This window comes from Fringilla coelebs, assembly GCF_963513975.1.
Source record: "Fringilla coelebs genome assembly, chromosome: 25".
Classification (NCBI taxonomy): domain Eukaryota; kingdom Metazoa; phylum Chordata; class Aves; order Passeriformes; family Fringillidae; genus Fringilla; species Fringilla coelebs.
The window spans coordinates 3,770,784-3,793,076 of NC_140051.1; the positions used below are offsets into that span (position 1 = coordinate 3,770,784).

General features: G+C 52.1%; 2 protein-coding genes across 6 annotated transcripts in view; one reads left to right on the plus strand and one right to left on the minus strand.

The window, feature by feature from the left end:
• The window catches only part of GRAMD1B (GRAM domain containing 1B), a 115,685-nt gene extending 110,328 nt beyond the window's left edge, over nucleotides 1-5,357 (plus strand). For all 5 annotated transcript variants that reach the window (XM_084221620.1, XM_084221624.1, XM_084221621.1 and 2 more), the window contains one exon: nucleotides 785-5,357. In XM_084221620.1, coding sequence (XP_084077746.1) covers nucleotides 785-874 — 90 coding nt within the window. In that variant the 3' untranslated portion in view covers nucleotides 875-5,357. The remainder of the gene's footprint in view (nucleotides 1-784) is intronic.
• A 4,074-nt stretch (nucleotides 5,358-9,431) lies between these two features.
• SCN3B (sodium voltage-gated channel beta subunit 3) lies at nucleotides 9,432-16,694 on the minus strand (the record flags this gene model as incomplete). The annotated part of the gene is made up of 5 exons (XM_084221501.1): nucleotides 9,432-9,495; nucleotides 10,541-10,679; nucleotides 12,789-13,014; nucleotides 15,071-15,234; nucleotides 16,640-16,694. The coding sequence occupies 5 exons, from the start codon at nucleotides 16,692-16,694 to the stop codon at nucleotides 9,432-9,434; spliced, it is 648 nt and encodes a 215-aa protein (XP_084077627.1).
• Nucleotides 16,695-22,293: the final 5,599 nt, after the last annotated feature.

A 22,293-nucleotide genomic window follows, 5' to 3' on the forward strand; every position in this document is an offset into this window, starting at 1 on the left:
GGTCCATGCACGCCAGGGAGAAAACCCTACAGGGCCAAAAACCTCCTGTGGGCACATTTGGTATCTGATCTGTCATCCCAGTTTGGAGAGCAAACTGGTTTGAGCTGAACCCTGGATTTACATGCAGCTTTCAGGGAGGAAGGGGACAAACTCTTGTAGCATAAATCCAGGAATTTCAGGGTGTGCTCCCTTAAAAGCACACAGGGCTGCTGAAAACACAGCCAGAAATGAGAGCTGCTTCCTCATAAGTCTGGGAATTTTGGGGTGTGCTCCCTTAAAAGCACAGAGGACTGGTGAAAACACAGCCAGAAATTAAAGCTGCTTCCTCGTAAGTGCTGGAATTTCGGGGTGTGCTCCCTAAAAAGCACACAGGGCTGCTGAGAGCACAAGGCAGAAATGAGAGCTGCTTCCTCACAAGCTGCTGTTTTCCCCTAAGGAGAGAGAACTTAGGGAATGCTGATCCCTGCCCTTATCAGACAGCTCCAGCAGCTCACCTGGGTGTAGGTCAGGACAGACTTCAGCCTCCTTGGCTCCTCAGCACTGTCCTGGTGTCACACAGGAGTTTATTCTCAGCCTGTGCTCTGCTCACCCCATCTCCTGGAGGATGGTGCCCCACATTCCCAGTCCCCAGCCCTGATTCTCCTCCCCTCCATTCTGCTCTGGGGGGTTTAAATGGGCCTGACTCCCAAAACCACAATTATGGTATCAAACTTGGACAAAAAGGAAATCCCAGAGTTCTCTCCTCTAGGGTAGCACCACAGTGGAGAAATCTCTTGTCTTGCAGATGAAGGATTCTCTAATAAATCTCCAGAATGGCATCGGGTCCCGGGACTTCGGGTCAGATCCAGAGGAGAAAAGGAAACGTTTCCATTGACAGGCAGGAATGCAGGAGGCCAGAGGACGGTGTGCAATATGTGTAAATAGGATATATAAATATATATATAAATATATATATATATACAGATATAAATATATATATTATATACAGATTTTAAGAGAAAAAAAAAAAAGAAAAAAAGCCTAAAGAGGGGAAGGAGTGACCTCCAACACTGGCTGAACTGGAGGGGCTCTGGGAGTGTGGGGTGTGTGTGGGAGGGCTGTGCTCTCCCAGCCCTGGGGTGTGCTTAGGGCCGTGCCCAGCTCTGCTCCCTGGGCCCGTGCACTGCTCCTCTGTAAAATTCCCGTCTGTCTGTCTGTTCTGTTTTTGTTGTCTCAAAGGGAAGCATCAGTGTGAGTGCCCCCCCTGCCCATCCCCATCCCCACCCCCTCCCTGTGCATGGAGGTCCCTGCTTTGCTCTGCTCTCTCCCAAAGGGGACACTGTCACCTCCCTCACCCTGCTGCCTGCAGGGCACACGGGGCTGGCAGTCGCTGCCCATCCCTTGAAAATCTGCTGTGGAGAGGAGGGGGAGCTGCTGTGGGGCAGGAATTTGCTGTCAGAGCACAGAGGTGACCCAGCTGCAATCCCTTGCACAAACCCTTGCACAGCAAGGGCAGTGTCTGCCCCCCAGGTGTGTGCCACACCTGTGACAGTGTCCCCTTTGCCCCTTCTCTGCTTTCCCTGTGCTGCAACTGAGCCATCCCTGTGCTGCAGGTCTGCATCGGTGCTGGAATCACCACCCAGATTCAAACACAAAACCAAAATTAGGATTGGTTTGCAAGCGCTCCCACTACCCAGCTCAGCAAATCTCTCTCCTGTTTGTTCACCCAGCCCTTGTCTTGTAAAATCTGTGGGGGGAAAAAAAGGGGGAAAAGCAACAGCTTCCTTTCCTTGCCTGGGATAAATTTCCATAATTGTATCTATGCAGCAACAGCCATCACTGTGGATATTTGTGTGACTGCATCTGTGGAGCAGCAAGGCTTCCAAAAATCCAGGAGAGGTCAGGAAGGGACACAGGGACCAAGGGAGGACAGGGAAAAGGGCCCATCAGAGCCCTGTCCCAGCAGGACAGAGGCACTGGGGGTGTCCCAGTGGAGGGCAGGCAGGTGCTGGAGCTGCATTGCAAACAGCCAGTGTGCATTTTCTGTTCTTCTGGGGGAGAATTCCACACTCCACGAGCAGCCAGATGGGGAAGAGGGGCAGCTTGGCTGTGCTGGGCAATGCACAAACTCCTCTGGGGCTGGAGTGGGGATGCAGGCTGCTTCCTGCAGGGTTTGAGAAAGGCTTTGGCCTCTTCCCCAGCCAGGTGGGTGAGGGGAATGTGACCCCACTTTGTCCAGCACTGGGATTTTTCCACCTTCTGGCTGGCAGGTGGAAGTGGTGCAGGTGTAGCTCCTCCAGGATGAGTAATTTGTCTCTGTAGCACAGAATATCCTCAGTGCAGCCTGAGGAAAACCCTCTAAGCTCCCACTTCCAAGGGCTGCAGGAGTAACCTGCTGATTCCTGCCCATGACCTAAACACATGCCCCACTGCAGACCCCATGTGCAGGAGCATGGATGGAGCCAGGCTATCAAAAGGACATTTCAGACTGTGAAGGCAAGCTCCAGCTGGGGAAAACCAGAGACTAATGGCTATTTATGACTATTTATTTAATTTAATGCTGCTGACTACTGTACTGCTACCTGGCTTTTTTCCAGGGAGGCTGCTGTACCATGAAATTGAGGTGCTAGGGCCTGGGAAGGGATTCTGGGGCTTATTTTCCCCACTGTGACTTGCCAGACTGCCCCAGAGTCCCCCTTCCCCCTCTTACTCACTCCCACAATTACTAAGCACACAGAATTCCCCTGCTGCTGGGATTTCCCTCTTCTGGAATTTGATTTCAGGCACCAAGCAGGACAAGACAGAGGAAGCCCTGGGATCCAGGAAAGAGCACGCTGTGCAAAGGGAACCTGGAATGTGGGCAGAGAGATCAGAGAGGGTCACACACAGATAAATGCTGTTATCAGTGTTTGTTGGGCACATTCTCTCTGTTAGGGTGGCAAGGAGCCCTTTTTCTCCCCCTGAATCCTTTCTCCTGCGCAGATTTCCAGCTGCAGGCTCAGGATGTTCCCTCAGCTTGGGCCCCAGAGACAGAACTGCACAAGTTCTGTTAAATCAGTGTCAGGCCAGGCAGCTGTAGCAATCCCAACCCTGATATTTGTCCTACCTGCACATTACAATGGGTTTTTTAAATTGTTTATCCCCTGTCCTGGCACTCAGCAATGTGAAATCCCTCAGTGGGAGCACAGGGGCACCAAGCAGAACCTGGTGCTGCAGTGTCCTTCACACCGAGGGAGGTTTCTCTTTGAGGCCTCAGGGCTTTGGTTTTTTCCTAGTTATTTCTTTTTCCCACTTGGCAGCCAGTCTGCCTTGGAGTTGGATGGGATTCACAGTCTTGTTTTGCCTCTTAATCTCTCACAGGAGTAATAAAAAGGAGAAAAGCAATGTCTTAAGGCAGTAAGGGTGAGGGTTTAAAGAAAACCTTGGAGTGTTTTCACTTCCTCTGGAGAGCTGGGATAGGAATCAGCTGCCCCTGAGCAGTCCCAGCTGACAGGTTAATTCCTGCTGGAGCCAGAGACAATTTTGGATTACATTTCCTGGAGGGATCAGTAACACTTTCTAGGAGTGAGAATGATGTTACAGAGGGTGGTGCTTCCCCCAGCACTCACAGCCAAGCCTGGCTCCCTGCAGCAGGGTTTGGCTTCTCCCCTTGCTCACTCACCAGAAATCCCCCTGGATCCTTTCCAGGTGCATTTCCCCTCCCAGCCTGACCCTTCCACCTGCACATCTGCTGGGGTTTGACTTGCAGGATCTGAACAACCACCAAAACAGGCATTTTAAAAACTATTCTTATATTTTAAAAGGCATTTCTCCAGCCAAGCATGCAAAAGCAATGCCAACAGCTTGTAGCCTAATTCTTGCCAAGGAAGATGCTTCCTGTTGGGAGAAGGGGGAGCAGGAGGCTCTGATCCACCAGTTTGTGACATCCTCACTGGTCTTACCTTGGCACAACCTCACCCCTGATAAATACACACCTTATCTTGGCTTACCTTAGAGTTCTGGCAGCTGGGGTGAGTGGGTTTGAGTCCTGAGTGGGATCCCTGAGTGGATCCCAGAGGTTTCTGCCTGTGAAGCCTCTGAAGGACCAAACCCCAGGTGGTGAGAGCTGCCCAAGGCAGGGGCACTGCTGGGCAGGGGGGAAATGTGGGGAAATTAAAGGCAGAGAGGCCCTTGCAGTGGAAGGAGGTGCTGGGGGTTAACAGGATAATGAGCTTTTTTGCTCTGCACTCTTCAGTCACCAAGCTGTGCTGTGAACTCATCCTGACTGATCCTGACTTGTGTCTGAGCCCTTCCTGCCTCCCTCCAGTCCTTTGGGAGAGGAGAAAAGAGTGGCACATGCCTTTGCTGTCCCCTGAGCTGCCTGTGTGACACAGAGGCTGCATTTACACCTCTGCCTGCTGGGTGACACCTGACCCTGCTTGGATGCTTCTAAAACAAACCTTGGGCACAGGAAATGTCTCTGTGCAGTGTGGCCCTGGGTTGGGAGAGGAAAGGTGTCAAAGCACAAGGCTTTGCTGGATTTGGAGCCCTGAAGGCACAAAGATAACAGGGCTCTGAGATAAATAACAGGGCATGTATTGGGAGATCCCCCCTAGGAATGGGAATCCTGGGATGCTAACCCTTGTCCTTATCAGACAGCTTCAGCAGCTCACCTGGCTGTAGATAAGGACAGACTTTTCAGCCTCCTTGGCTCCTCAGCACTGTCCTGGTAGTGACATAAGAGTTTATTCTTACCTTTATGCAGGAAGGTAGAAATTTCTTTTCCAGAGAGTTGCTGGAGGCACTTTTGGCCAGGGTACTGGAGACCTTTTGGATTTGCTCTGGTGTGCTGCAGCAGCTCTTCTCCCCAGGAGCACAGAAACAAACTCCTGATTCACAGCTGGAACTGCCTGGTTCCACGTTACACAGAAAATCAGTCCTAAAATCACTGTTTAAAGCAGCAGGACCTGGCTCAGGGGGGGCAGCTCTGTCCTGTCTGCCCAGGCAGCTGCTGCCACCCCCAGCTCTTGACAGATCAGTGCTTTCTGATCAGTGCTTCTGCACTGCCTGCTCAGCTCCAAGGGGCTCTGCCCACGGATCTGCCAGGCTGCCACAGCCCATGGCACAGCCCCCTGGGCTCTGCCTTCATCTTTTCAGCCTCAGCACCACTTAAAACACCTGGCAGGGGCTTGTTTAAAACACAGCTCAGAACAGAGACTCTGGAACCAAAGCCCCCGGGGGAAGTGGCTCACAGAACACCTGTACCAGGGTGGCTCCTGTGCCCTCTGATCTCTGTGGCTCACAGAACACCTGTGCCACGGTGGCTCCTGTGCTGATTTTCATCCTGTTCCCCACTGAACATGCTCTGATCTCTGTGGCTCACAGGACACCTGTGCCAGGGTGGCTCCTGTGCTGATTTTCAGTCTGTTCCCCACCAGACACTCTCTGATCTCTGTGCTTTGCAGTCTCTCCAGCACGAGTCTCTCTGTGCCATAAAACCTCTCTTTTCCCAGATGTGCACACTGGCCAAATACTCTCGTGTTTGGGTGACTGTGATCAAGGCCATTCCCTGATCTGGGCAGCCAGCATGGGCTTCTCTCAGCATGGATCCCTGGCATGCCGTGCCCTCCTCCTCTCCCACACGTTTTGCAGTGCTTGCCATGGCTTTTCCCTGTCCCCCTCCCACCTCTGCTGCTGGACAATCATTACCTGTGTCATAGATGGTCTGACCTGGTGCTGTCCCTGCCTGCCTTCCCCTCCTGCAGTCTGTATGCTCTTCAAGTGAATGTGTTTTATTTTATTTTATTTTAATTTTTTTTTTTCAGTAGGGAAAAGGACTTCCTTCTGCTGAAGGAGTTATATTTGCACATGGCTCGGGGAGGTTCCTCCTCTGGCCGTTTCTGTTACCTCACTCATTTAGGCCAATTCCATTGCTAACGTTAAAGGCCACCTTCCCTGACCCCGACCCTGAGAGTAGGTAGGGAATGAACCCTGGTGTGCAGCTCGGGTTCTGGAGCTGCCCAGTGGGACTGGGAGCTGGGAGAGCGGCTGTTACAGCTCCAGGCAGCAGGGAGGGGGAGCCTGTGCCACGCACTCATCCCCATCTCCACATTCCCACCTCCTGGGAAATGGCCCTGGGAGAGCAGGGATGGAGGCACCGACCTGGCTCTGGGCTGGACGAGGAGGGAGGGAAGAGGAACAGAACAGTGGCAGCGTCACAACCTCCCACGAGCAGCCTGGCACCTCTGGGACATCACCATTCCAGTGGGATTTCATCTCCCACCAGTGCTCCAGGGCTGGAGAAAGCTGCTAAAACCCTGGGGCGTGTTCTCCCCGCCTGGGTTTTGTTCTCCCCACCCTGGTCCTGCAGTTCCTGTGCACAAGTGATGATGAAGGAGGCTCTGCTCTCCTCAGCACGGCACAGGAGCAGCTCCTACAACCACCACAGGCACCTGCTTCCCACCTGGAACCCCCTCCAGAGCCCGGGAAGCAGGGGGCTGCTGGCTGAGGTGACTCTGGGGTGGGTGGGGGAAGGATTGTGGGTTTGTTTTAGGAGTTATCCCGACTGTCAGAAACTTTGCGCTGTGCGCAAAAAAAAAAAAAAACAAAAACACAAAAAAAAACAAAACAAAAAGAAACCAACCCGCGGTTCAAAGCGATACTGGAACGTGCTGGAATGTAGGAATTGTACAGGCTCTGCAGCCAAACTCCGTGTAAGTAGTTAGTACCATGGAAGTACGGTTATCAATTAAAAAATCTATCCAACAACCAGCGTGGCTCTTGGTTCTTTTTATTGTCCTGCCTGTTCCAGAGTCTCCTCGCTCATTCCGGACACACACAGAGTCTCTGTCAGGACCGTCTCTTCCCAGTCTTGAAAAATCACCAATTTTAAAATTATTATTCCTTTTTCCCTGCAAGATTCTTGAGCAGAACTTTGCACCCCGTTTCCTCCTGTTTGGAACACCACGAGGCAATGGTCACCTCCATCTGCAGGAACTGGAAAAGTGAAAGATTTGTCCAAAAAAGAGCATCCAGAAGATGCCTGTGGGACTCAGGGAGGTGCAGGACAAGGGGACGGCCCTTCTTTACCACCTGAGGTAGCTCTCAAGAATTCCTTGGGTTCACTCCAGTTTTGATTTAACAGTATGACACCAGAGGGGTGGCTGTGGCTCACAGGGACTGAGGAGCAGAGCTGGAGTTGTGTCCTAAAATTCACCATGGGCTCAGTACCGTGGGCAGTGCTGCCAACCCCAGAGTTACAACCCAGCCCCTCCTCTGCTGAGTTCAGGATTCTGCCAGGCAAACTGGGAGAGGGGGAAAGATGGCATCCAGCTGAATATTCTTGGATATTCTTTTGGATATCCCATTTGGATATCAGGATTTTGGGAACTGGTGCCCAGACTGTGAGTGTTCTTCATCTGGAAAATGTGCTTCCCTTGCCAGGCTTGGCTCTGGGCTTGGGAGCAATCCTACTACCAAGACTGCACTGGAGTAGTTTACTAAAGTTGACACCCTCTCTAAAAAAAGGGTTTTGAACAAGTGCCAGTGGAAATCTGGCCTGAGCCTGCCTTACAAATGGGGTAATTTCTGTGATTTTTAGCCAGCACATAAAAAGCAGCAGAACAAAGCAGAGGGGATTCCGTGGGTGGGGAGCATGCCTGGAGTCACGAGCGCTTGCAGCTACTTACGAGTGGAGCAGAATTTGTCAACTCTGGCAAAGCAGCACGGGCTCCACTGCAGCAGGGATGTCACAACTCTGCCATGCAACAAACCCAAACCTTCCCCACCTGGTTTTACAGCCCAACTCCACCCTGGCCAATGGTTCTGCCTTTTGCCCCCTTCCAATCCCAGCTTTTGAGCTCAACTGATCTGCATTGAAGGGCAGAAAACAAATTTTATTCTGCTTAACCCTCAGAAAAGGTAAGTTTGCATAGGAAAGGTGGAATTTCCAGGGTGATTCCTGGGCACTAGAAGATCATTTAGGATTAACCCAGACTATTTATTTATGGTGATTAATTACCTCAAAAGAGAATTAGGATTAACTGGGAAAAGTGGGTGTTTTCTGTCTATCCCTCTAGATGGTGCTGCTACAGCACCAGAGAACCATCACAGTTACAAAACTACAACCATTTTACTAAGCTGTGAGGGCTTGGAATCCTATTTATTTCTCCTGTCTACCAGCATGGGGCTGCCTTCCTTTTTGGGGTTTCCCAGGAAAAGGTGGATCCCCTACCTTGTCCTGCTGCCTTGCCAGCTGTTGCAGGTGTATGCTCCAGGAGCAAACCTGCTGTGCCAGGCAGGTGAAGGGGATGAGGACTTTGACATTTGATAAATGAGAGGGACACAGGGGATTCTTATTCTTACATCATCCTGCTTCCCAAAGCAGGAATACTTCAGGATCTGTATTCTCAATTCCCTCCAGAAGAAAGTGTGAACATGACCTGTCCTTCCCACTACACATTTCCAATTTTAGTGCGTTACAGTCCTCACCCTACTCTGCGTGTGCATGGACAGCCTAAAATTCAGAGTGACTTCATTAATTAATTAAATTATTCCTATTTTAACACCAAAAAAACCACTTGGGCCACAGTAGGTGGTGGAATAACCCCCTAAGAGATCCTTGTTCACACTCCTGCAGCTCAGAGCAACGTGCCATACATACCCTTAACCTCTGCAGTGGAGAAGTAGCACATTTAGCAAATAAAGGTGGTGGTGAGAGCAGCTAAGAAGTGACAGGTGACATTTACAAAGCCATTGAGGTGATGGTGGAACTGAAAGTCGGGGAGGAGCCGTGCTGCCCACGCCCTGTGCCGTTTGCTCAGCATGCTTCCACAGAGGAGTCCTTCAGCTCTGGGCTGGCAGCTCGGGTGGGTCACAGGACCAAAGTCAAGGCTGTACAGAGTCCAAGGCAAATGGAAGAGAATTTACACTTCCCCGTGTTCCTCCTGGCGGCGCAGAGCTCCCCTCAAAGCTGGCTGGTGTGGCATGGTCCTTCTGTCTTCAGAGCCCCTGCAAGGGAGACAATTCCTCTTGGAGCTCACAGGGGTGAGGATGGAGTTAGCACAGGAACTGACCAGAGGTGAACAAGAGTAAAAGATCCAGATTTTAATCTGTAGCACACAAATTCCTTCCTAGAATGTGTTTCCTTTGGAGACAGAGCCCTTACAGTCCTCATGGGCACAGCTGCCCTTGTGCAGGGGAAAGTGAAGATTCCCAACTCCACAGCAAAAGTAAAGCAGGCAGAAATGCATCGTGACCTGTGTTGGTTTGGGGGTTCAAGCAATACAAGTACACCCCACACCTGAAGACACCTGTGTGGCTTCTAAGGTCAGTGGGGAAGCTCCAGGGGAGCACAGCCACGCTCCAGGAGTCTCCAGCCGCACCACAAGGACGCTGAGGGGTGGACAGACACAAGGAGTGACCCCTTCTCCATGACCCACCTTGGTGCCGTTCACTGCGCTGCCTCCCCTCTGCTACTCCTCCACAGGCACAGCAGAGTTCTCCTTGTTTTCCGAGGGAATTGCAAGGTAGTCTGTCCTGTAGTTGGAGGGAAGGAGGAAAGCACACAGTGTAAAGCCCAGCTTGGGTAAACTCACCTTTGCTGAATGCCTGGAAGCATCTCTGGGGTAACAAATGTCACCTGTAGATGCTCATAGAGTGAAACTCCCTGGCATAGGCAGGAGCAAACACCGAGTCTTCCCTGCTCCAAAATCCTACCCAGCCAGCCTTCCTTGGTACAAAGAGGGCTCTAATCCGAGCCAAGTGTGTGGAAAGATGGGAATGGGGCAGGATGAATCCAGACCTTCCAAGAGAGCATCTCCACATGGTCCAAACCTGGAATGCTGCTCACTCCCTGCCTGGTGTGGTGCAAGGGAGCCCAATCTTGGTGCTCCTAAACACCACAGGGACTTTGGACTGGGCAAACACCAACCAGCCCATGCCACAGCAAAGGTCAGTCTTCCTGCAGTCTTCCAGCACTACTCACTTTGTCGGCCTTTGTCGCCCTGTTCTTCTAAGTTCTTCTGAGCCTTCTGATGTTTACAGTTTTGTAATGGAGTTTCTCACGCACTTTTCATGTAATTAATGATTGGTTTGCATTCCTTTCTGGAGGAGGAGAGAATTGATGGGCTGCTGGTTTGACCAGTGTGGTTGGAGAGGTGGCAATTTCATCCTCCAATCCATGGCCACTTTTGGAATTCTATAAATAGCAAGGTTTGGAAATAAGCTATCCCCTTTTTTGCCTTGGGCATCTCAGAGTGCAAGGGTCGTTCATTTCATGTCGTACTGCCACAGAACTTACTGAGGATTCCTGGCAAACTACACAGGGTCTGTCCCATATTGTGGGCTCCCTACAGGTACAGGTCCCTGCTGGTACAGAACCAGTTCCTTGGGGTTTTACAGTAGATGAGGTGAGGCAGAAGGAATTAGTATCACATGATTTATTCAATCATCAGGAAGAAAGAATCACCAATTTTAGAGCTGATTGTCCTGTACTAGCACGGGTCTATGCACATTTGAGAGCTCTGGGACGCGTGAAGAGCTCTTGCAGAACAGATCTCACCTCCAGGGGTTCCACACTTACGCGTTTTCCTGGGCAGCCTCCTCTGCCTTGGACACCTTCCTGTAGCAATAGATCATCTCAATCAGCAGCCACAGCGTGAGGAAGACCAGCAGAATATACATCATAATTTCTGAGATGACAGAGGTGAAGTCTTCTCCAGCTGTGAATAAAATGAAATATCCCCTGATCATTTCCATGCAGCTCCATGGACACTTCCCACCCTTGTGCCATCCTTCCTAACCCACCTTGCCAGAATCTCCAGGTGCCTTCAGGCTGTGAGGGGGCAAAAGGGAGGGATACAACAGGCAGGGATGGCAGAGGGATCCGACACGTACAGCCCTGTGTGTGCCTCGCATCCTGCGCCACCCCCACATCCTCAGGCACTGCTCACCCATCTCATCCTCACGCTCTGTTCCCCACCGTGTGCCCCTCGCTGCTGTTACTCGGCTCTGTTGTGCCACCAGTGATTTGTAAAGGATCAAAACACCGAGGTGCTCGCGGGGGAGAGGGAGGGGAAAGGGCAGACGAGAGGGCTGAAAGCTCCCGGCGCTCTCCGAAGAGAGCAGCAGAATCTGCTGTACTGTCTGTAACGTGCCGCGATTGCAGCGCTGAACCCAGCAACACCCAGAGGAACAGAAAGACTCAGGAGCACCACAAAGGGAAGGAGGAGAAGCAGGAGACTGCTATCAAAATGGAGAACGAGTCGTTGATCCAGGAGGGAGGGGGCGGCAGCGAGGAATCGCTGCGGCTCCCTGGGAAAGGCATCGCTGTAACATCCAGGTCCGCCAGCGGAGGAGCTGGAAACCTCTGCTGTGCCCAGCTGTGCCCAGCTGTGCCCAGCTGTGCCCGGCCCACTGGGCCTTCCCACGCTGGCACACAACCAGCGTGTGCCCAGAAACAGCCTCCAGCCATCAAACAAGCCACAGGTTTTTCCTCCTGAGCCACGTTTGTCAATGCCAAACTCAGAGCCCTCTCCTGCAGCGCGGTGACAAACTGTCCGCGGGTGACAACACCCACGGCCAGCGACAAAACACCCTGCTGCCCTCCTGCACCACGGTGAGGTGGGTCACCCTGGCCCAGGAGAGCACAAAATGCCTTTCTATGCTCCTCTACCATCCACTGCAGCAGGGATGTCACAACTCTGCCATGCAACAAACCTTCCCTACCTGATTTTACAGCACAATTCCACCCTGGCCAATGGTTCTGCCTTTTCCCCCCTTCCAGTCACGGTGAGGTGGATCACTGTTGCGGTGTGATTTCAGGGTTTACCCCAGAACCTGGGTCCCTCCCCTGAAGATTCCCTCCCAGGTGTGTCAGTCCCCTCTCCTTTCCCCACCCTGACCCCTCCCAGCACTGTCTGTCAGTCCTGCCATTCCAGAAGGGGTCAGTGATTGCAGGTTCAAAGGATGCCCTCTACCCCCGGGGGCACTGGGCCATCCAGGTGTCCTTTGTCCCTTGAGCCCTCCCCTCCTGTCCCTGGCTGGTGGCTCCTGCCCCTTCCCTGCCCTCTCCCGGGGTTAAAGGAGCAGCAGCCACGGGCTCAGGAGTTCTGCTGGAGCTGCTGTGGGTTCAGAGGCTGTGGGCCAGAATAAAGCTCTGGATCCAAACCCTCCAGCAGAACCCACTCCTTTCCTTCCCCATCGCCCCAAAGCTTCTCCACAGAGGGAACCCTGAGGAGCAGCCCCTGCCATGGGGGGAGGCTCCATCCCAGCCCCACCAGAGCTCCTGCACGCCTGGACTTGTCCCCACGTGCCCAGGGCAGCACCAGCCAGCCCAAAGTGTCTGTGGGGTGAAACACCACCCAGCCATGGCCAAAAGTGTCTGTGGGGTGAAACACCACACAGCCATGGCCAAAAGTGTCTGTGGGGTGAAACACCACCCAGCCATGGCCAAAAGTGTCTGTGGGGTGAAACACCACACAGCCATGGCCAAAAGTGTCTGTGGGGTGAAACACCACCCAGCCATGGCCAAAAGTGTCTGTGGGGTGAAACACCACCCAGCCATGGCCAAAAGTGTCTGTGGGGTGAAACACCACACAGCCATGGCCAAAAGTGTCTGTGGGGTGAAACACCACACAGCCATGGCCAAAAGTGTCTGTGGGGTGAAACACCACACAGCCATGGCCAAAAGTGTCTGTGGGGTCAAACACCACCGTGCTGCTGTTTGGTTCAGCAGCAGGGCCAGACAAGCCCAGGCACATCCCGTTCAGCTGTATTGGTAATTATTCCAATTATTCCCTGGCCAGGGACAGCACAAAACCCCCTCGTACCCTCCTCCACCACGGTGAGGTGGATCACCCTGGAGCTCTGGAAGAGGGGCCGGTGGATCTCGAACTCGAACTCGCGGGTGATGTTGCAGGTGTAGACGCCCGAGTCGTTGAGGGTCACGTTGAGCACGGTGATGGACACGTCCTGCATGTCCTTGCTCCCGTTCCACTGGATCCGCCCGCTGAAGCGGCTCGGGAACTCGTGGTTTGTTTTCCTGTACTCGTAGATCTGTGAGGGAATAAATATAAATGAATGTATAGATCTGTGAGGAATATATATATATATAAAAAATATAGATAGATCTGTGAGGAATATATATATATATAAATATAGATAGATCTGTGAGGAATATATATATTAAAATATAGATAGATCTGTGAGGGAATAAATATAAAGAGATATATAGATCTGAGAGGAAAATAGATAGATAGATAGATAGATAGATAGATAGATAGATAGATAGATCGATCTGTGAGGAATATACATATAAAAATATAGATAGATCTGTGAGGGAATAAATGTAAAGAGATATATAGATCTGAGAGGAAGATAGAAAGATAGATTGATAGATGATTGATAGATAGACAGACAGATCTCTGAGGAAATAAATATAAATGGATATATAGACCTTTTAGGAATATATATGTATAAATATAGATAGATCTGTGAGAAAGAAAGATAGATAGATAGATAGATAGATAGATATAGAAATAGACAGATACAGAAATAGATAGATAAGTAGATAGATAGACAGACAGATCTCTGAGGAAATAAATATAAATGGATATATAGACCTGTGAGATAGATAGATAGATAGATAGATAGATAGATAGATAGATAGATAGATCTCTGAGGAAATAAATATAAAGGGATATATAGATCTGTGAGGAAAATATATATATAAATATAGATAGATCTGTGAGGGAATAGAATAAATACAAATGGATATATAGATGTGTGAGGAATATATATGTATATAAATATAGATAGATCTGTGAGAAAGATAGATAGATAGATAGATAGATAGATAGATAGATAGATAGATAGATAGATCTATCTGTGAGGAAATAAAGGGATGTGCTGGCTAATCTCTTCCTTGGACAACACCATGCCACGAGCCAGGGGCAGCATCCCCCTCCAGCTACGCTCAGGGATGTTCTGAGCTGCCTTGGTAACAGCAGCTATTCATATTCCATCATCCTTTGCCTCCAAGTATCAGGTGACTTTACAAAAGACAGGAAAATGAGTGATCAGGAATCCAATATCCCCACCAGAGAGGGAGCAAAACTAAGGCACAGCAAAACACAGATGCAAGTGGACACAAAAAATCAGCAACGGGGCAGAAACCTGGGATTCTTCATGCCCAGCAAGGTGCCTGACTGTGAGTGCATGTCAGATCACCTGAGGAAAGAACCACAGAACAGCCACAGTGAAGACCAACAGCTCTTTTTGGGAAGCCCTGGGGTATTCAGCTGAGATGGAAGTGCTGCAGGACAAATATGGCAGTGTGACATTCTGGCTGACCACAGTCCCCACCATGACCCTGTGGTTGGTTTGTTTGGGTTGCCACTGGCAAATGGATCCCTGGGGCACTGGAAGTGAATTCCCATCTCATTCCTTAGCCTGGTCCCTTTAGCTGTCAGGAAGAAGGAGAATATTTGTCATCCTGCCTGGCCCTGCCCAATCACAGCCACTGATTTAATGCTTCAGACTCAGATAAAATAGCTAGAAAGAACTGTGCACTCAGCCTTTATCTAGTTCTCCATTTCACCATTCTCTCTTGAATTCCAGCTGCTCCTCATCTGTCCAATTTCCATTTTGATTCACTCTGAAAATCAATTTTACCTTTTCCTGACAGGGATCCAAAGCAGCTCCCGGAGATCCTCCCACAGTTGGGATAACACTGCTTTTTCTGAGGCAAAAAGAAGTAAATCCTGCCCTGCAGATTTATTTTTATTAATTTCACCTCCAAAAGAACAGCTTTGGGATTCAGAACTGATTCAGACAAGGGTACCAAGGGTCAGTCATATTTGACATCCTCAGATACCGGGCTTGAGGTATTGTGGGAATGAAACTGGAAATCAGCATTAATTAATCTACAACCCAAATGTTTGACCTCAACAACTGATTGCAGCTTTCCCTGCCAGGAGTTCACGTTGTGCCCAGGTGTGGAAATGGGAAAAGTGAGGAAAGAAACAGAAAGGACTCAGGTCCCAGTCACAGGTGTGGAAATGGGATAAGCAAGGAAAGAAACAGAAAGGACTCAGGTCCCAGTCACACATACAGGCTCGTCCTTGCCCCCGTTGGGCCTGTAGAACCATTCCACCACCGTGCTGGCTGTCACCTCTTCCCTCTTCATGCAGGAGATGCAGAGCAGCTTCATGTCTGTCCCTTGGACAGCCTCTGTCTCAGATGGGACTTCCACACACACTGAGGAGCAAAATCCAGCTGGGGGAGAGGAGCAGCAGAGAAAGAAGTGTTGAGACAGAATTAGAGAACTATCAGTTATTCACATCTTGGCATTAATGGCCCTAAAGGAAAATGGCTTGTGCTGTCTGATAACAGATCTCAAATGTCAAATTTTACCAAGCTTCCTTCTCCTGAGATATTAATCATTCATAATAATTAACAGAGGGTGATCACTTCACACAGATTCACCTCTCCAGCGTCTGCTTTGCCACAACTTTCATCTTTCCCTGGTAATTAATGCCGCTTTAAAGGCATTGTTCATTGCCTCCCATGCATGCTGGGCATAGTCCTGTTAGAGCAGCAATTACAGCCTGGGATGAGGGGAAGCCCAGAATTCCAGAGTGGAGGAACAGCTCACTCTTTGTGCTAAACTGAAAGGTCTGGATGCTTTAATTCAGCAGAACTGGGAGGGTCCAGCACCTTTCCTGTCCCTGGGCTCCATGGGCACTACTGGGAACCAAGGGGCTTGGACAGGAGTGAATTTGGCAGCAGGAGGAGTTATTGATTTCCCAGGCATTCCTGCTCAAAACGCTTCCAATCAGAGCTGTGCTAAGGCTGGCAACTCTCGAATGCTGCTCTTGCAAAGAGGACAGAAATCCTTGCATGTGAAGCCACACGCTGGAGCGGAAAGGGATCGTTTCAGCACCACATCTCCCACCAAATCCCTGCTGACATTTGTCCCCCGGGCTCAACAATCCCAGGCTCTGTCTGTCCAAGGCTGTCTCCAGAGCCCAGACGCTGACTTTGCTGGCTGCTCCCTCCTCCCCAGCCTCTGAGGCACCATTAACCCACTCTCTCAAGCAACATATTATCCCGGGACTATTCCTGGAAGCAGCCTGGTTCCAATTCTCCCGTACTACCAGCTCCGTGGACAGCAGCAGCTTCCAGGGAGAAATAAGGAAAAGCTCCTGGACCCTGCTTTGCCCTGAGAAAGGAGATCTGTACACACAGACAGGCACCCACACACAGGGCTGAAGGCACACGCACATCGAATGTGGCAAAACCACCCAACCTCTTCTCGTGGCAGGAATCAAACTGCAGCTGCAATCGATTGATTAACTCCAGTTTACACCGACTGCACGGGAAACCGGCACTAAAACGCCTCTTAATGGGCTGCACACCTTCCCCGAGGCAACGCGATGTCAAATTACGCTGCAAACCCCAGACCGGCAGCAAACAATAAGGGACCAGCACATGCTTTGTGCTCGGCACTGAGGTGTTTTCACTCCCTCACACCCACACCAACTCCGCACGAGCGTAATTCCCTTCTCCCGACAACAAAAGCCCCACTCGGAGGGCAGGCTCGGAGGGAGCATCCTCCCTTCGTTCCAGCGGCGCCCTGCCAGCCCAAGCCCCAAGAGGGAGAGGGAATGGCAGCACCTACCCCAGAGCAGCAGGGCGAGCGCGGCCGCGCAGAGCAGCCGCGGCAGCGCAGCCATTGTTCGGAGCCGGGCCGGCGCTCGGGCTCCTCGGCAGGATGCTCTCGGATGCTCTCAGACGCTCTCGGATGCTCTCAGATGCTCTCGGATGCTCTTCCCCCGCTCGCCGCGCTCCCGGCGCAACAGGATGCCGGGCGGGGAGCGGCCGGGCGGGCGCGGTCCGGGGGCTGCGCTCGGCCGCGGGGGCGGCAGCACCACGGACAGAGCCCGAGCCCGGAGCCGGCACAGAGCCCGAGCCCGGAGCCTGCACCGAGCCCGAGCCCGGACAGCTCCGGCGGCTCCGCGGGCGCGGCCGGCGCTGCGCAGGGCGCGGGCGGAGCGGAGCGGGAGCAGCGTTGGATCAGCAGCAGCAGCAGCGTTGGATCAGCAGCAGCAGCAGCAGCGTTGGATCAGCAGCAGCAGCAGCAGCAGGTGCCCCGTGCCGGGAGCGGCTCCGCTGGGCGCGGCCGCGGCGCTTTTGTTGCGCGGGCTGCGGGGCGCAGCGCCCGGCGGGGAGGATGCCTGCGAGGATGCCGAGGATGCTGGAGCAGCCCGGGCGGGGGGCACGGCCGGCACATGCGCGGCCGCCTCCCCCGGCCCCGGGCGCGCCGGGCTCCTCCCGGCTCAGCGCAAGCAGCCCGGGGCTCCGGTGGTCCCGCGGGCAGCGCCCTGCTTGGCTGGAGGCATCACACGGAGGATATCACATAATCACGGAGTGTTAAGGCGTTGGAATGGAGCTTAAAGCTCAGCCGGTCCCACCCCCTGCCATGTGTGGGGACGACTCCCACCAAGCCACATCCAACCTTCGAGCACGTCCAGGGCAGTCACGACCTCCCTGGACGCCCTGTCACCTCCCTCACAGCAAAGCATTTCTTCCCAAGGTCTGAATTTCCCCTCTTTCCATTTGTACCCCTCGCTCCTTGTCCTGTCTCTACAGATCAGCATCACTGTCCTGCCTCCAAAAAAAGCCAAAGGGTGGGGGGGAAATGGGGGAGTTATCCCTGCTGGGTCACAGAAAGGTCTCTGCTGTTTAATAAGTTTAATACTAACATTTGCAAGGTCACAGTGGGAAATACTGGGAAATCCTCTTGCCTCATGTTCCTGCCTGATTCCAGGGAATTTAATGCCAGCAGCAGGCTGGGCTTTCTCTCCTTGGACGGGGGCCACCATGCCCTGGAGGGCTCCTCCGGCTTTGAAGGTCACAGTGAACAGAGAGGGGGAAATGAAGCATTTGTTACATGTGCTCCTTTTAAAGCACCTGCAGCTCCACACACAGCACAATCTGTTGAGTTAAACCTGAGCAGCCCCACCAGATGATGACACAGGAGTGACTGGCAGTGCCAAAACTCAGCGTGCAGGTGGCCAGACCCACCCAGAGATGTTTGCAGGCAGCAGAAAAATCAGCTCCAGCTGTCCCCAGGCTCTCAGCTGGGCACACCCCAACGGTGGTGCCACTGCCACAGCTCTGTGGCCTCCTGGGGGTGGACACAGGGGCACACACGTGAGATCAGCTCCCTGCACTGCTGGAGTGAAGCAGGCACAGAACAAAGCCAAGGCTTTTCCTAGACATCACCTAATTGTGTTTGTGTCAGCAGGCTGCATTCATCATCTGCCAGTGGCCGCGCACAGCAGCTGCCTGCACGTCACCCTGCACAGGCTCCAGCGGCTGCTCCAGCAATTCCCTGCTAAGGACACCCTCCTGCTGCCTCCTTCTGCCTCGCTCTGCTGACTGCACAGGTTGTGTGCCCTGTTCCAGCCCACAGCTGACTGGGATTCCCAAAATCTTTGCAGCCTGAAGTATTCCAGCAGGGACTGGCCAAAGCCACACGCTGGCTGTCAGGTTGTCCTCGCTGTCCCCTCTGCTCACAGGGTTCTTTGGGCTCCTGTGCGCTCTTCCAGCAGCCCAGCAGAAGAAAATAAATCTATTTAATGTACCTGCAGGAGCCAGGTGTGGCCAGGGAGACCAACGGCTTGCAGGGTGCTGATGCCAGCATCCATCCCCCCCTTAGAAGTCATCCATCATAGACATAGAAACCTTAAAATCTGATTTCCTCCCTGGGAAGACAGAAGAGCAAACATGATACCCAGAGCTGCATGGAGGACATTGAGCCTTTTCTTTTGTCCTGTTTCCCCTTGTTATCATCACAACACACAAAGGGAAGGGCAGGTTAAGCCAGAAGGATTTGCTCCTACCCCTTCTGGAACAATCCATCCCATGCACAGCAGATGAGTGCTGAGGGTGGGTTTTTTATAGCCCCAGGAGCTGCTGGAAAACATCCCTGGCTCTGTCCTCTGACAGCCACCTGTTCCACAGAGCACCATGGAAATCAGAGCTATTCCCAGGCAGCCAGGTGCCCTGGCAGAACGCAGAGCAGGGATCAGCAGGGCTGCACTGTTTGTGCTGCTGCCGCTCTAATTACATCTATTACAGACAATCCTGCCAGGGATGAGACTCAGGGGCCAAGAGGATTAAGAGGAAGCAGCAGCTCGGCCACACTGACTCAGGCAGAGTCACTGACTGACCCCCAGACCCTTCTGCTCCTCAGGTAGAAACAGAAACCTTTTCTCCTCCAGCCCCAGGCACCCCAGAGCCTGCCTGCCAAACAATTCGAATTATATTGGCAAACAAACATCCTGAAAAAGTAATGAGTTTTCCCCTAGAATCACTCATGTACCAACCTCAATTACTTCATTCCAGACCAGCGTTGTAGCTGCTATTTAAAGAAGGGAAATGGGGCCCTGAGGTGAAGAAAACCTCTGGTGAAACTGGCCTCGGATTTGGGTGGATTTTGAGAGGAAAAGTTATGTGTCAGGGAGGTCACACCCTCTTCCCCAGCTCTGGAGAAGTTTATTCTTCACCTCGAGCCTTCCACAGACAAGATCCGAGCTGAGTGGCAACAAACACCTGTGGTCCTCCCAGATTCTTACCCTGCCACAAGCTGTGTTGGTTTTGTTTCCAAAGCAAACTTCTCTGGGTTCTCTCATGACTGAATGAAGGGATAAGATCATTTCACTCTTCCTGCGATCTGGGCTTAGCTGGGAATCACTCCAGTGTCCCCCTCTGCCTGCTTAGGACAAGCAGCAAACACCTCCCTGCCCTCTTCTGGAAAACTTGCAAATAATCAGGATGTCACACTCGAAGCCTGTTTCAATTTTGAGCCCTGCACGAGGGATGGAGAGCAGAGATCCTCCCGACCCCATCCCACGCCAGGATGGTGCACAAGCTGCTCCTTCCTGCCCTGGTGCCTCCACGGAGCTGCCTGGGGGACAGGGGTGGCCTTGGGGGCACCACAGAGGGCAAAGCTGCTCCAGGGGACGTGGAGAAGGGGATGCAATGCTCAGAGAGAGAGAAACCTTGACTGTTGAGGGAGAAATCTCTGCAAGAAGCAGCCCAACTTATCATGCGGGGGTTGCTATGGCAACCCACCCAGTTAATGCTTCACAGGAGGAAAAAAAAAAGAGAGGAAAAAAAAAAAGGCTGAAAAGGCTGGCACTTGTGCACAGGCACAACAAGACGAGGAGATAAAAATAATTTCAGCACCCTGCCCCCACTAATCCCTCACTGTCACGGTCCCCGAGGCTGGGACAGGGCAGAGGGAACGGAGCCCTGCGTGTCTGGGCTCCTCTGCCATCCCCATCACATCAGCCCGGCCCCTCCTGGCTGCCGGGGGACACAGCAGAGCCACCACGGCATCAGAGCTCCCTCAGCCAGCCCTGCCACCCCCGAGGCTCCAAAGGGGGAAAAAGGAGCCCCTTTGTGCTCCTGACCCTGCTCCAGCCGGGAGGGAAGGAGCAGGGCCGTGCAGAGGAGCCCTGCAGGATAATGAACGCCAATTTAGAGATGTTGGATTTAATGGATGGAGGAGCCCTTCCCACGCACTCCAGCATCCGTGCTGCACAAATCCCAAGCAAGGGAGGGCTGCTCTCGCTCTCTGTTGCTTTCACAGGGTGCCTGGGGGGTTAGAAAGGCTCATTCAGTTTTCTCTTTTCACACTCGAGGTTTGAAATGAGCTCCTCATGTACCTGCCAACACCTGGATCCTCGGAATGTTCTAAACTGGAGGCAGCTCCAGCTTTGCTCTTCCCACCTCTGTGCCTTCGTTCCCAGCTGATGCTGATGACTTTATCTGCAGTTTCCAGGTGCACCCAGCCAATATTTCAGGGGGCAGATCCTCATTAATGCTTTTATTTGCAGGTCCCCAGAGTGCCTCTGCTGCCCAACGTGCTCTCTCCACACAGAAATCACACCTGCATCTGTTGGAACCCTGGATACTGAGAGCTTTGGGTTAAAAGGGAAAATAATTTAGGTGCCATTTCTTAATTGGATAGTTTGGCCTTAAAAGGCCTTGCAGAGAAAGCTAGTGAGCCATTTTGTAGCTTGTTAGTAGAATGCTGCAGAACTCAGGACTTGTAAGACTGTGATATAGATAAGAAATAATAAACATCTGAGTCTGAACACGAAGTACCATCTCCAGCACTTCAATCCCAACCTTGTCAGAGGCAGGAAGAGAAGACAAAAACCAGCATTGCACTAACAGAGTGTGAATATCCCCATAATTCCCAAAAACTCTGCTCCATCCTGAGCAAACCTGTGATTTCTGTCGCACACACCCTGCAGGACCTCTCTCTGTTGGACACAGATCGAGCTTGTCCTTGATTTTCTGCTCTCCCTGCTTCCCCCCAGGGCCCACAAGTCACAGCTCCTTTGCCATCCTCCTCTCCTCACCCTCCTCTATTTATCCTTGGCTCTGGGGGCTGCTTTTCCACCAGAGGGGGAGGATTTCAGCGAGCCCTCCCCTCTGTGAGCCAGACGTGGCTGCCCCTGCCAGCAGCCTGCCCTGCCTGTGAGCATTCCCAGGGCATTCCCAGAGCATTCCCAGAGCATTCCCAGGGCATTCCCAGGGCATTCCCAGCCTTCCAGAGCCAGGGAAATGCTTTCTGAAACGAGGAGCAGCCTCACCCAGGCAGAGCTGCGCATGCACAGCGGGGTCAGTGATTCCTTGGAGCAGCAGCCACGCTCTGAAAGCTGGGCTGAAAATTCCCCTCTGGGCTGAAAATTCCCCCCTGGGCTGAAAACTCCCCCCTCTGTGTGCACGAGCACCGAGCTCACTCCTGCACCTTGCTGGCACGTTGTGGTCAGCAATTCAATCAATAATTTATATTTTTAGCCCCCCAGCCCTTTAACCCAGGCTGTATTTAGAGGGGTGTGGCTGTATACATCCTGGAAATGCTAAATCCTGGTGTGGCTCCAGGTGCTTTTGGGCACTGATTTCTGGGTCTGGATGCCAAGAAATCCAGGCACAGAGGGAAGCCTTTGTGTGCTGCTTCAGCCATGCCAGACTAATGAGGTGGCACTTTCAGATTTGCTTTTAGGCCTCTCCTCTCCTCAGCTCGTTCACCTCAGCCCTGGATGGAACCCATTAGTGTGTGTCAGGTTGCCACACATATTCATTGACATCTGCTCATTTAATTTCGGGATTCTCACTGCTTGTAAAACACACAAGTGCATCAATTATTGCAGCTCTGGGTGAGGATTGTGTTTTTGTGGAGGAAAGCTTGTTCAGCAAATGTTGCTGCCTTACCTTGGCTGCTGCTTTTCCTTAAATATGAATAAAGGAAAT